This window comes from Phoca vitulina, unplaced genomic scaffold (assembly GCF_004348235.1).
Source record: "Phoca vitulina isolate PV1807 unplaced genomic scaffold, GSC_HSeal_1.0 scaffold33, whole genome shotgun sequence".
Classification (NCBI taxonomy): Eukaryota; Metazoa; Chordata; class Mammalia; order Carnivora; family Phocidae; genus Phoca; species Phoca vitulina.
The window spans coordinates 16,769,852-16,785,393 of record NW_022589736.1 but is presented as its reverse complement, the minus strand read 5'-3'; the positions used below and the strand labels follow the sequence as shown (position 1 = coordinate 16,785,393).

Here is a 15,542-nt window from a genome sequence, read left to right as displayed (position 1 = left end):
AGTCTTTTAAATTTGTTAGAGTGTGTTTCATGACCCAGATTATGGCCTATCTTGGTCAATATTCCCTATGAGCTTGAGAAGAATGTGCATTCTGCTATTCTTAGATGAAGCAGTCTAGGGATGTCAGTTATACCCAACTGATTGATGATGTTAAGTTCAATTATGTCCTCATTGATTTTCTGCCTGCTGGATCTGTTCATTTCTGATAGAGAGGTGTTGAAATCTCCAACTACAATAGTGGATTAATCTATTTCTCCTTGCATTTCTATTAGCTTTTGCTTCATATATCTTGACAATCTATTGTTAGACACAAACACGTTAAGGATCATTATGTCCTTTCTGCAAAGAAGACATCCAAATGGCCAACAGACACATGAAAAAGTCCTCAACATCACTCGGCATCAGGGAAATCCAAATCAAAACTTCAATGAGATACCACCTCACACCAGTCAGAAAGGCTAAAATTAACAAGTCAGGAAACAACAGATGTTGGCGAGGATGCAGAGAAAGGGGAACCCTCTTACACTGTTGGTAGGAATGCAAGCTGGTGCAGCCACTCTGGAAAACAGTATGGAGGTTCCTCAAAAAGTTGAAAATAGAGCTACCATACGACCCAGCAATTGCACTACTGGGTATTTATCCCAAAGATACAAATGTAGTGATCCAAAGGGGCACGTGCACCCCAATGTTTATAGCAGCAATGTCCACAATAGCCAAACTATGGAAAGAGCCTAGATGTCCATCAACAGATGAATGGATAAAGAAGATGTGGTACACACACACACACACACACACACACACTAGAATACACACAATAGAATATTATGCAGCCATCAAAAAAACGAAATCTTGCCATTTGCAATGATGTGGATGGAACTAGAAGGTATTATGCTAAACGAAATAAGTCAATCAGAGAAAAACAATTATCATATGATCTCACTGATATGAGGAATTTGAGAAACAAGACAGAGGATCATAGGGGAAGGGAGGGAAAAATGAAAGAAGACAAAACCAGAGAGGGAGACAAACCATAAGAGACTCAATCTCAGGAAATAATCTGAGGGTTGCTGGAGTGGAGGGGGGTGAGAGGAATGGGGTGGCTGGGTGATGGACATTGGGGAGGGTATGTGCTATGGTGAGCGCCGTGAATTGTGTAAGACTGATGAATCACAGACCTGTACCCCTGAAACAAATAATACATTATATGTTAATAATTTTAAAAAAAAGGATCATTATGTCTTCTTGGAGAATTGGCTCCCTTATTATTATGTAATGCCCCTCTTTATTTCTAATAACTTTGCTTAGTTTGAAGTCTACTATGTCTGAAATTAATATAACTACTCCTGCTTCCTTTTGATTACTGTTACCATGGTATCTTTCTCCATCCACTTACTTTTATTCTACATGCATCTTTATATTTGAAGTGTGTGTCTTATAAACCACATATACTTAGGTCTTGTTTTTTGATCCCCTCTGACAATATCTGTGTTTTAATTGGTGTATTTAGACCATTGAAGTTCAAAGTCATTATTGATATAATTAGATTAACTTACACTATATTTGTTAGTACTTTCCACTGTTGCCTTTGTTCTTTATTATTTTTGTCTTTCACTCTTTTTCTGCATTTTGTAGTTTTAATTGAGCATTTTATATGATTCCATTTTTTTCTCCTTACTTAGAATATACTTCTTTTTAACTTTTATTAAGTGGTTGATCCAGGGTTTGCAAAATACTTTTATAACCAATCCAAACCCACTGTCAAATAACACTGTAGTACTTCACATGTAGTGTGGGTACCTTATAAATAATAAAATACTCCCAATTCTTCCTCTCTATTCCTTCTATCAATGCTGCCATATATTTATATGATAGACACACACTATGTGTAAATAAAATATACATACATACTAAGTGTAAGTTATATATATACAAATACAGTGTTGCTATTATTTTGCTGTTACATGTTAGATCAATTCAGGATAAGAAAAGTAAGATTTTTTATTTTACTTTCACTTATTCCTTCTTCGTTCCTCTTCATTCCACTTCATTTCTTTATGTAGATCCAAGTTTCTGACTTACATCATTTCCTCCTCTCTAAAGAACTTCTTTTTAACATATTTTGAAGTCGTACTGTTGTCAATAAATTCCCTCAATTTCTGTTTGCCTGAGAAGGCCTTTGTTTTTCCTTCAGTTTTGAAGGGTAATTTTGCAGGGGAAAAAAAAATCCAGGGTTTTTTCTCTTAACATTTCAAATATTTTACCTCATTCTCTTCTTGTTTGCCTGGTTTTAGAGAAAAGTTGGATGTAATGCTATCTTTTCTCCTCCTTAAGTAAGGTATTTTTCCCCTCTGGCTTCTTCAGAATTTCTTTATTTTCCTTCTTTTTCTTTTGTTTTTTCTCTCTGTACCTTCTGTAGTTGTACCACAGTCCTTGGATTTTCTGGTCTGTTTTTTCCAGTCTTCTTTCTCTTCGCTTTTCAGTTTGGGAGGTTTTTACCGATACGCACTCTAGCTCGGATATCTTTCCGCTGCTGTGTGCTGGTTACTAATAAGTCCATCAGAGATACTCTTCATTTCTGTTACAGTGTTTCTGATCTGTATCATTTCTTTTTGGTTCTTAGAATGTCCCTCTTTCTGCTTGCCTTGAGCATCTGTCCTTGTATGCTATCTATTTTATCCATTAGAGCCCTTAGCATATTCATCATAGCTGTTTTAAATTCCAAGTCTGGTCATTCCAACATCCCTGCCATGTCTGAGTCTGGTCCTAATGCTTGCTCTCTCTCTTCCCACTGTATATTTTTGGCCTTTTAGTTACACCCTGTAACATTATGATAACTGGGCATGATATACTGAATAAAAGGAACTGCTATAAATAGGCCTTCGCAATGTGGTGGTAGGTGTTGGGGGAGGGGAAGTGTTTTGTAATCTTATGAGTAGGTCTCAGTCTTTTAGTGAGCCTATGCCTCTGGACCGTGAACTTTATACATGCTTCTTAGTCCCCCTCTTTATGTTGGACTGGATGTCAAGAGTGGGCTGGAGTCGATATTTCTCTTCCCCCAGGTCAGTTAGAACCTGGTAGACACCCAGGAGGTAAAACTCACAAAAGCATGCCTTCCCCCAATCCCCCCCCCCCACTGCCCCCTATCCCGCCCCCATGACTGGATCCCCGTGGAATTTTTAATCCCCAGAGTCGTCCACACTGAGCCTCCAGCAATTCATCAACTACTGTTCAGGTTTCTGCATCCCAGCACTGGCTCCCATGGAGGTTGCTGCCCCAGTAAAATGGCTCACTGTATTTGCCTGTCAGTTCTTCCAATTTGGAGCCGCAGCTTGCCCTGTGACCTCACTTCTCTTAGGGATCTAAGAAGGGTTGTTGGTTTTCTCAGTTTGTTCAGCTTTTTACTTGTTGTTAAGTTGGAGTGGTGACTTCCAAGCTTCTCCTGCACTGGACCAGAAACGGAAGTCTGTCAGTTTAACTTTGAACTAACTCCCTTTTAAACACTCAATCATAGAACCTTGCTTCTTTATGAAACCCCAGGCAACAATAAATATGACAGGATATCATTTATACTTGATCTTACTTATAAAGATATAGTTAATAAAAACTTGATGCCTTGCCATGGTCCCTTTTATGGGTGGAGGGGACAGGATGTGGAGGAGTGGGAGGATGTTCTCCTGGACTTAGAACCTCTTGCATTATTTCTTGACCTCCCACTGCATGTGCTTTCTATAAGTCATTTTTAATGCATTAATATGTGATTTAAAAGCCATATTTTAGAGCAGTTCACTTGAAGCATCCCTTCTGTCTTTGTACACCCTGGACATTTTCCCGGGAGTTCACTTCCCACTTATGAACTCGGTCCAAATGTCGCTTCCTTAGGAAGTCTTCCCTGACTGTTGTCCTTTCTCTAAAAACACTTATCTGAGATTGAAATTACACATTTGTGTGATTATTTGATAAATATCTATTTGACCCCACTAGGCTGGACACTATATTAGGTGAGGGCAAGCACTGAATTTGCTTTTGCTCACTATGGAATCGCTTGTGCCCAAAGCAGTGGGTGGGACTGAAGGCACCTAGTAAATATGTGTTGACTAAATAAATGCAAATGAATGAATGAATGAATGAACGAACTGATTTCCTCACAGCCACACACCTTGGCAGGTAAACTGTTGTTCTCCTCTCTTTTTACCTGGCCACTCTCTTCCAGCTCTACTTAAATCCAGTAAACTATTTTACTCCTGTGTATAATGAGAATGGAAATGTAAGCAGAGATGATGATGCCCTTTAAAATAACCTGATATCTTCTCCTGGGATAATGGGAAGCTCGATTCAAGTGGTACACCCAATAGGCAGCCACTTCTAAATGGGACTGTTCCTAAACAAACATACTTTTCTCCAAGACTTTGAGCAACTGACTAGACAGCACACTTATTGGAAGTGTGGCCACGCCAAGGATAAAGTGAAATGCCTTTAATTCGGTGACACAGAATGCAACGAGTAAAGCATTAAGCAATAGCCGAGGGAAAAAGCTGATTCTTGCAGCCGCAGGACGCCAATAATGTTTGGAAAACTGTTTTCCTAAGGCGGCAGACTCATCATTTGATATTTCACTCTTATTTTGTGTGGGATTTTTTTTAAAAAGGAAAATAAACTCTCAGTAAATTAGAATGTTGCAACCTAATACTGCATTCCAACTCATAAATGTTTTTCTTCAGAGTTTATTTGGAAGCATTTCAGACAGATTGTTAGGATTATTACTTTCTGGGATAAAACCATGCATTTTTTTTTTCAAGCATTTCTTCCTCAACTCATAACCTTCCTCTCAGTAATATTTTGCATGTTGCAATAAAAAAAGCAAGGAAGAAAGGCAGCCTCTGTCTATTTTTAGATTAACGCATTTGCCAAACTCAAGGAGACTTATCTAAATGCCTGCTTCCCACAGACATGAGCTGTTTCTCCGTTGCCAAACACTTAAGCCAATTTCATAACCTACTTACAAGTCAGCATTGCCATATTTACTCACCACCTTTAACCCCATCATTTTATACATCATCTTTAATCCCACCATTTCTCTGAAGAGCATCCCTGTAGGAAAATGAGCAGAGCCTGGGTGGGTCCAGGTGAACAATTCTGCTGGATGATCACCATTTGTCTTAAAAACACTTCTACGCTGTGGGGAGCAGAGATGGTGCCTGGACGGTGAGGAGAAGGGCCTGGAGGGGATACTGTGAACTGTGAGCATCAGTAACATTAGGACAGGAGCCAGAAGTCTTTGGATCATGAGTTCAGGCAGCTGAGTCATGGAGGTAAGCAGGCCTGAGGCCCGAGTCTGGGTAAGCCTGGGAGAAAGCCAGAAACTGGCCGTCCCATCATGGGGGCAAGAGGAGAGGTGAACTCTGCAGGAGCAAGGCTGACTAACAGGCACGGGGGAGTCCTGGGCCGGAACAGGGCAGACAGGGCACAATTGTGCAGCCCCAACCAGTCCTGCAGAGCTCGTGGCTTTCTTGAACGATGAGAACCTTGAAGATTTCGCCAGACATTTGGCAGAGAATAGCGACTTGTCCAGAGTCATTAGGAAACCAGCGGCAAAGTGAACTAGAATTTAGAATTCCCGATTTTTTTTACCCTCCATTCCGTAATTTTCCACTTGAAATCAAACACTGCTTTAAAAGAGCGTTTCAAAGATGTTAGAGAGATTCAACAAGAGAATTTACGAATCAAACTCGGCCTGTAGATACACAAAATAACTGTACACGCGTGGTTCTAGTGACTTTCCCCAAATCAGACACAACTCAAGTGACCGCTAGCCAGGGATGGACAGACTGTGGGCCATACACACAGTGGAACCCTGCTCGGCAAGAAAAGGAGTGAACTCATGACACACCCAACGTGGTGGATGATTCTCAGATGCGCTGGGCTGATTGTGAAGGAAGCCAGTCCCAAAAGGCTACATACCGTGCGCTTCCATTTCTCTGCCATTCTGGAAAACAGATTCGTGGATGCCAGGGCTAGGGGTGGGGCAGGTTCAATGACAGGCAGCATAGATGACATTTTAGGGTGATGGAACTGTTCTTGATCGTGGTGGTGGTTATATGACTGGATGCATTGATCAAAGCTCTTAGAAGAGGACACTAAAAAGGATGCAATTTACTGTATGTATAATATACTTAATTTTAAAAATTTTTAAAGAGAGAAAAAATGGCCTGGAGATGTGCTTCTGGGAAGCAGCATGGTAAAATAGGAAAGCGTGTTGGCTCTGCAGCCAGACTGCCTGGGCTTAAACTTGGCCTTGTCCCTTACTCTAGTTCGCTTCTCTGTATCTCATTTTCCTCATTTTTAAATGGGAATAATTAAAGTGTGCACCTCCTGGGATTATTATAACTAAGGAATTCGTATATTCAAAGTGCTTAGAAAGTTAGCTTTTGTCTGACACATGTCTGCACAATTATCCAATAGAGCCTCAGGACAAATTCCTAGAAGTGCAAATGCCAGGGCAAAAAGTTTGCTTTGTCAGACCAATTGGCAAACTGCCTTCCGAGAAAATCATGCCCATTTACTGCCCCTCTCACAGACAGCCTGAGTTCTCAGTCCTCTGCTCTCCACCCAACACTGCCTGCCACGAATCCTTCATCTCTTCCAATGGAAAGGTCAAAAATGCTATCTCATTGTTCCTTTCATTTGGATTTCTTTGCTGACTAATGAGGCTGAACATCTTTTTATATATTTATTGGTCATGGCTATTTATTTTTATGTAAATTGCCCCTTTACAACCTTTTTATTAGAATGTTTATAGTTTTATTATTAATTTGTGTGGGTTCAGTATGAATTAGGGTTAATAATAATTAATATTTATTTTTTTTACTATGTACCAGACATTCTTGTAAGCATTGAAAAATACTCACATTTGATCAGGCATATACATTATAAACATCTTCCCCCATTCCTTTCATTTCTCTTTGGACCCTGCTTTGACTTTTTGCAAAAGAATTTACACTTTAAAATTCCTTTGTGATTTCCACATTGTTTTGGTCACGTTTAAGGAGGCCTTCTGTCTGGAGTCATTGTAATCTTTTTATACAAGTATTAGCTGTACGTTACCATATTTCTCAATTGTTTGGAAGTTCCTTATGGCAATTCTCATTGTCTAGGATTATTCTAAAATAGTAAATGTTTCTTAATTCCAAAATATAAAAGGAGGGCTCTGAAGGCATCTTTGGCCCCAGACATAAGCATTAGTACATTTCTCAACAAGACGAGAGAGTAGGAAGAAAAAGTAAGAAGGCTCACATCTTGTGAAATGTAGACGCTTGGATGGCCAAAGGGACTTCTACTAAAGGATTCTGAGTGATCCTTTAACGCATTACTGTAGCCGCTCTTCCTGCTGTCTCCCCTCCCATCGGCCCCTGTCCCCCCACCCCTAGAAAGTTTCCACTCCCTCCTGCCCACCTACACCCACACTCAAAACAAAGCTGTTTTCACATAGAACTTCTTCCAACTCTAAAATTTCCTTCCTAGGTTAATAAAATCAGCCTCTATAGTCCAAGTACCACTTTAAAAGTTTGGCTCTTTTCTTCTTCCTCATTTAATAATAATAATTTTGGAGAAATAGAATACAGAACAGAGGTGTAATACATATCCTATGACCTCACATTTTTAGGGTTATTTTTTCTTGCCAACTGAGCCTGCATTCATGCTAATGTTCCCCTTTTTGAATCCTTAAAAGTATGCAGTTGTTTCATCAAAGGCCAAAAGGAAAATAAACTGTTTCCCAGGCAAAGTGAGGTGATAACAAAGGGCTCCAGCATTTTGGGAATAATTTTAGATTAAGGGGAAAGAACGGATTTTAGTCACCAGTTATTTCTTCAAGAAAAAAAAATAGCTGTGTCTTATATAAAGGCAAAATTTTTTGTTTGTTTTCAGAATCTGCCCTTAAGAAGTTTCTAGAAGAAAGGAAAATAAACATTAGATAATGGTATAAGACCTGTTATCTCAAAGCAAGAAAGAAAGTTTGCAGAGTTACGAATCCCAAGTATCAGTACCAAAATTACTTTCTCTTCAGATTATCCTTTAAATTCCTAAGCATGATGGAATTATGTAAGATTCAAAAAGTAGTGTGTATGTGCATATATACATGAATATATATACATGTCTATCTGTACAGACATGTATATGTGGATAAACACTCATATCTGTGTATACATACATACACAAACATCAATATATATGTATGTATATATAAGGATCATATAACTATGTGTGTGTGTATATATATATATATATATATATATATATATATATGGAAACCACATAGTACTTATTAAAACAAATCATCTATTTTGAAAGGGCAAATCGGTTAGGAACACAAATTGGCAGATCAATTCTCCCCCTTAGAGAGATCCCAGAAGTTTAAGGTCCTGAGCATAAATGTTTCTGGCCTTCTCCAGCAGGCACAATACCAAGGTGGTGTCTCCAAATGCAAACATACTTTCCTGGTAGATAACTGTTTTGTTGGCCTCTGAATAACTGTGGCCGCATTCTCATGAAGAAAATTGTGGCCTTTTTTGCCAGTTACTTTATTTTTCCAGAGAAGTAAAATTCCAACCCTGAGGCATAGGAATCAAAGTTTCTAAAGGAAAAGGCCTCTTGCTCATTACTGTCAGGGTGTGTCTCTCATCTTCTTGTCTACAATGATGATTGAGTTGTGATGCAGCTTCTATACTTCTTTCTGGAATTTTCTAGAATCTGGAGCTTCTGTGTGTGTGTGTGTGTGTGTGTGTGTGTGTGCATGCATCCGTGCACACTCACATATGCAGAAATCCAGCAGAATTTAACTGTGGTTTCCATGAGCCTGTCTTTTTTTTTTTTTAGATTTTCTTTATTTGAGAGAGAGAATGAGATAGAGAGAGAGAGCATGAGACGGGGGAGGGTCAGAGGGAGAAGCAGACTCCCTGCCGAGCAGGGAGCCCGATGCGGGACTCGATCCCGGGACTCCGGGATCATGACCTGAGCCGAAGGCAGTCGCTTAACCAACTGAGCCACCCAGGCGCCCCTCCATGAGCCTTTCTTAACAACTGTCCCATTTTCTTCACCTTACTCATCTTTAGTACATTATCTCATTATTACTTATTCTCTTATTTCAAGTATTTATAAAGCCTCTGTTCCCAATCTGGCCCGGTGCCTGGTACTGCAGATGCAAAGATTTTTTTCTTTCTTCCTTCATTTATTTCACCCTGTACCATTCCATGAAGTAGTTGTGATATGTGAGCCCAAAGAAAGATTCCTGCCCTGGAAGAGCTCACAGTCTTGTTTTCTTGGCCATTTCCAGAGGAGTCCATTCTTAAAACTCATCTTTTATAAAGTATCTAATCTTGGTATATTAATATTTCACCATATTTGGAGCCAAAAACAAAGCACATAATTCCTCTGGAATCAGTTTTCATAATAGAACTCTCTTGTCTCGTGTCAGGTCAATAGATAGGGATCAGGCTGAGAGCCACCGGTGTTCTGTGTAACTCCTGGAGAGCATGGTACACAGGGAGAACAGAGTTCACATTTCCTCAAATCAGTAGCTCTTCTTCCCCTGACATAGCAAAAATGCACGGATATGCTGGAAGAGACGAATGTAACAGGAAAAAATAAATGTGAAAATATTCGAAAAAGTTCAAACTCTGATACAATTTTAAAAATTGGTAGACTCCTAAACTTTGGCTTCTGGCTTCAAAGACTTGACTCTTTGGAAAAGACTATTTTATGCCATAAGTCATAGCTGGTCACATTGTCTTTTTTCTTACTGTGTCTTTTAATCTTACGAATAAAGAGTTCTTCAAAATGAACCGCATTTGACTTCTTTGAACATTCACATATGCACTTTTTTAGATACAGAGTTTGGGAGTCCAGTCTCGAACCTATGATCTGAATCTGACTCTGTATCTATAAAACACGAGACATCTCAACTGTGGTTTTAACCTGGAACATGTTGAAGTCCCTTTCTTTTGAAAAACAAACATTTTTAGTAAGAACTATTGTTGTTTTAAGTTGGGTTCTTCCAGCACAGACATTAAGACAAGGATTAAAAAACAAGCGGGTCATGTGAGAAATGGTCCGAAGAAACATTGCTAAGGGAGGAGGACGAAGGCCATGGGAAGGAAGATGGGTGCGAAGCAGGTTGACACAGTGGGTAGCGGGAGCTGGGGACATGTGGGAGACAGGGAAGAACTTGCCTCCAGAGTTATCCCACTGGAGGGGTAAGGAAGCGGCCGTTCCTGGTTATCGCCTGTTTCCATCCATCATTAGCTGAGGGCTCAGGCCAGGGGCACTTCCGGCCTCCAGGGGGAATCATGCTTGCAGTCCGATGCTGCTCCTACGTCCAGGAAAGGTGAGTGCCGAGGGAACGTGGCTACAAATCATTTTCCTGTGCAGACTCCATTAAACCAATTTAATTCCTTGATTGGTTTTCCATATGGACTGGCCAGAGAAGTGCCCCTCTTTTTTTTTTTTTTTTTTTCATTTTCATTTCTGCTCTCCTAGGATTAACCACTTATGGTCTCAACTGTGTAAGTTTTCTTCTGTGGCCTTTATTTCTACCAGGTCCAGTTTTCTCACATCAACACCTAAATTTTATTCTACAGATTCAGCCATTGTCATTTGTATGTTGGTTTGGTTGCATCTACCAAGAGGAATCATTATACATTAGATTTAGGAAAACAGACCGCTTTACTTGTGTTTTAGCCAAGCACTGCAATCAGTGTGAGCGTTACCCCTCAGACAGCCTAGGATTGTTCTGTACCCAGCACTGCCATAGACCAGCCCCACCTCTCGCCTAGTGTGGACTTCAGTGAATTTATAGGTTCACCTTCTTAAGCCTCCATTTACCCACCTGCAAAACTGTGCAAATAATAAAGACTTCCTAGCTTCTTATTAGGAATAATTAAGGTCAACCCTTCAAAAGAATTCCCGGCCTAGAGTAAGTGTTCAACATGTGCTATTTATTATTATTGTTGTTGTTATTGTTGTTATTTAAGATCATTAAAATGACACATTAATTAGTTCATAAACTACCAATCCCTTTGCCAAGAGGATACTCACCATCCACACTATTCATAAAGAGCAAATGGTTGTGTCAAAAGGCTGGACAGTCAAAATGTCCCATTTTGTAATAAATAATAAGACCAGCTTCGCAGGGTCATTGCTGGAGGGAAAGGGAAAACAAGGTGTGTAACATGCCCAGTACATACAGGCACTAAAGCACATGGTTTTTCCCTTTCACTTTCCTTAAGATGTAGGCCTTCCGTCTGGAGGATAGGAGAAATGGCGTTATGATGCATTTTTAAAGTATTTCTAGAAAGCTGGCATTCATGAGTCCAGAAGGGATTGAGATCTACTGGTTTGTGTGTCCTACTGAGTTACAATGAAGTTCCAACATCCTTTCCAGAATGTCTTAAGGAAGGTGCAATTTACTGCTCTTACTGGATGAGCCTCACTCTACAATCAGCATTTCAGGATGCGCTATATGCTATTTATGAATATGAGCTTAGATTGTTTCTATAAAATGTGTGCATGTGTTTTGAGTTTTTGTCTTTTTTTAGATTTAATTGTAGGTGCATTCGGAACAGGAAAAGTAGCTGTTTACAGGTATGTGGTTTGTGGTATGCAAATGTCCTCTAATTGTTTCAAGTGCATTTCCTTTTTGCTGCTAGTTTCGCCTTCAAGAGTATGTCCCAACTATTTATTTTGGAGAACATTTATTAGATGCTCTTTTTAAAGTTTGGAGGAAGTTTTGCTCTCAACTGTTCTCCTTTCTTTCATCTCTCTGTCTTTTTAATCTCATATCTCATGACCAAACTTCCAGCCCCTACCAACGTAATGTTAAATGAAGATATGAATCTTAGCGGAACTTATAAAATGATGCATTCTTTAGATGTTACTATGTCTGAATTCTTCTCTTTGCCTTGGAAATGCATTAAAACGTGTTTATAGAGAAGGGGTACCAGTGGGAGGAGGTTTATATAAATCAGGTGTGGAGACTAAGTTAGGGAATGAAATGTACCAAAATAATACTCCAAAAGCAAGTATTGAACAAAAGTTCAAATCTGACAGGTCTAGATTCAAAAGCCTAGCCATTCCACACACTCACTCATGTGTAGTCTTGGGCAAGTTCCTACAACTTTCTGAGCCTTTGATTTTTTTGTCTGTTAAAGAGGGATAACAATAGTTGCTTTAGAAGTTTATTTTTGTGAAGAGGATTAAGTGGGAATCTGTAGGTAAAGTACACAGAATAGTAAGGTACTGGTAGACAATGGTGCCCCAAAATTTTAGATTCTTTTTTCTTCTTAAAAAAAAGAGTTTTATAGGAATTCAAGACATTAGATCAGGATATCAAAACAAAAGGCAGAAAGCAGCCCCACGTGTTCTGGGCACATAATACTAACCTAGGCCAACCCCCAGTGCGATTCTAAAGTGGGGTCTCCTCAAGTAAGTGAGATTTTCTCCATCAGTTCCAAGACATACTCATAGACTGATGTATACCTACCACTCACCGCTTTGGGTTATAGAGAATCAGATGATTGGAAAGCTCAGGTACCTAAAGGATGGGGCTGTGCTTACGGGGGCCATGACAATGCCCCACTCAGGGCTGATGAACTCATGGGCTAGTTGCTAAGGTCTAAATCCACCACCCAGTCCTCATTCCTTCCCTCACTCCTTCACAGGGACCAGACCTCCATCACAGTCTGACGGCTGGCTGCCAGCCTCCTCCCTCCTGCCTTTTTTTTCCCTCATAGGTATTTGCCCCAGTGATTGTCTTGCATGTCTAACTCGGTCTTACCGTCTGCTTTTTCAAGGACTGGAGCTAACACAATATTAAAAACAAAATTATGTAACAAAGCACAGATAAATAGTGTAAAGGAGTTCGGGAATATTCCCAGGGGGGCTGTTGTGGTAATCATGAAACTGTTTAAAGTCGTGCCCTAAACACACACCATCCCAAAGCACGGCCCTCCCGCCCCTCAGAGGAAAACTTACCCAACTCAATATCATTTCACGTTGTCATCTGGAGACTTGGCTCTTAGCTCTCCTATCTTGGAACAGAGCTTTAAAAATTGCCCAGTCCCCTTCCCCCATGAGTTACTTGCTTGGCTCATTATCCTCACCTTGGTGAAAATTGAGTTTGCTGTACATTTAGTCCCTCTCCTCACGCCTGGCTGCACATTAGAACCACCTGGAGGGTTTGGTTAACATTCCGACACCTGGCCCTGACCCCTTGAGGTGTTTTGACTGCTCTGGGAACTCGTTGGGTGCTTCTATCATGCAGTCAGGGTTGAAAACCACGGCTCTGTGTGAAGTACACAATGATCTTGTCAGCCCACCCTTATGTGCTTAGCTCAATCTGCAAAGCTTGGATAGAAAATTATCCAACAAAATAAAAAACCATCAGCCCATCAGGAAAGGAAATTTGCAAAAGTCAAGGACTTACAGGCATGAGTGAGTATAGAAGGATGTGTTTCCTTAGATACGAAGATAGCAGATCCCAGAGCACACTTCACAGCAATATCTCCAAAATACCTGGAGACCACTCCACACACAAAGCAGCTCCGTGAATGCGGTTTTGCTTGACGGACCCATAGCATCCTTTATTTGTATTCATGAGCGACCACATATGTTTTAAGGTAATGAGTTAAGTCTCACGCAATGAGGCAAATTCTTGGCACAAAGGCTGGGAATGTTGGCAGTGGCCTCTGGAAGTGGGGTGTCGCTCATGTGGCTCATTATAACCCTGTGTCTTCTCCCTGCAGAGCAAGACCAGTTGTGACCGTGGATGCCCAGCTTTTGCTGCACCCAATGATTATCAATCTGGAAAATAAAACATGCCAGATTCCAGAGTCTCTGTCATCTGTGGCCTGGTGAGTTAGCCCAGTGCTTCTCCAACTCAATGTGGATGCAGATCACCTGGGCCTCTTGTGGTAATGCGGCTTCCGGGGTGGGGCCTGAGACTTTGTAGCTCTGAGAAGCTCCAGTCGAGTGTTATGCTGTGGGTCTGTGCACCCAATTTAAGTAACAAAGACTTAGTCTTTCTGAATGGATAAGGAAAATGTGATATAGATATATATATATAGAGAGAGAGATAATTACTACATATATAAAATACTACCATATATACAAATTACAATATATACAATACGTTGCGCTCTCTCTCTCCACACACACACACACACACACACACACACACAAGAATTTTACGCAGCCATAAAAAAAAAGATGAGATCTTCCCATTTGAGACAGCATGAATGGACCTAGAGGGTATCACTTTAAGTGAAATAAGTCAGAGAAAGACCAATACCATATGATTCCACTCATAAATGGAATCTAAAAAACATGAATAAACAAACAAAAAGCAGAACAGAACTATACATACAGAGAACAAACTGATGGTTGCCAGAGGGGGTGGGGGTTGGACAAAATGGGTAAAAGGGGGAAAGGGATACAGGCTTCCAATTATGGAATGAGTAAGTAACAAGAATAAAAGCAGAGCATGAGGAATGTAGTCAATGACATTATAATAGCGATGTAATGGGACAGATGGTAGCTATACTTTGCGGTGACCATAGCATGATGTATAAACTTGTCAAATCACTATTGTACACCTGAAGCTAATGTAACATTTTTTTCAGCTACGCTCAAAAAAATTTTTTAAGATAACAATACTCAGAGACATTGAAGATGTAAGCAAATATGATGAGGATCATGGCAGCAACATTTCTCAATGTCAGAGAAGAAAGGTACAAATACAGAAAGGAGGAAAGCTAGAATATTTCTTGTGGTGCTAATCTGGAATGGGAGGCATGAATGTACACTAGTGTTTTTCTATATATAGAGATAGAAACAAATACAGATATAGAAAAAATAGTCTTTTGAAACAAAAACAAGAAGAATCTATCACATGATGCCGATCTTTTGTTGTTAACTTATTACTTGAAGGCTACTTCTCCAGTCTACAGGCTCCAAGTGAGAGGAGAAGCATAAAAACATTTGCAGAAATTCCTGCTCAAAAGAGAGCGGGATTCTTGGCATGCAACAAATATTAACCAAACTGAAAATAGAATAAAATACCTTGACTCTTACATTTGCATAGCTTATGGATACCCCTTTCCAGACTTTTTTTTTTTTTTTTTAAATAGTCAGGCTTCGGTTAAATCACTCGGTTTCCTGTACTAAAAACACACGTCCGTTTTGTGATTTAGTGCGCACAATTAGACAAAAGGCAAACATTATAAAAATAGCAATTTTTGTACTCCCAACTCTATTGTTGTGGCCCTGATCTCATTATCATGAATATTAGTAGCATTACGGTTCCTTTGGTAGGCCGTGGGAGAACATGATTTCTATCCCTTTTGAAAGTGTCCCTTCTCAACCTTGCTGGTCATCTGAAGGAACTACAAATGGAATTCAGTTGTAACAAAGCTTGAGAATATGCCACTTTGTTTCTTAGTACATGGGTCCTCAATGGTCAGAAGTCTGTCATATTGGGTAATGCCAACAGGGTA

The 15,542-nt window shown here is 40.0% G+C and overlaps 1 protein-coding gene across 3 annotated transcripts in view; it reads left to right on the top strand.

The window, feature by feature from the left end:
* The window catches only part of ITGA8 (integrin subunit alpha 8), a 179,470-nt gene that overhangs the window by 84,234 nt on the left and 79,694 nt on the right, over nucleotides 1-15,542 (top strand). For all 3 annotated transcript variants that reach the window (XM_032425577.1, XM_032425579.1, XM_032425578.1), the window contains 2 exons: nucleotides 11,589-11,634; nucleotides 13,794-13,901. In XM_032425577.1, the coding sequence (XP_032281468.1) occupies nucleotides 11,589-11,634; nucleotides 13,794-13,901 (154 nt within the window). The remainder of the gene's footprint in view (nucleotides 1-11,588; nucleotides 11,635-13,793; nucleotides 13,902-15,542) is intronic.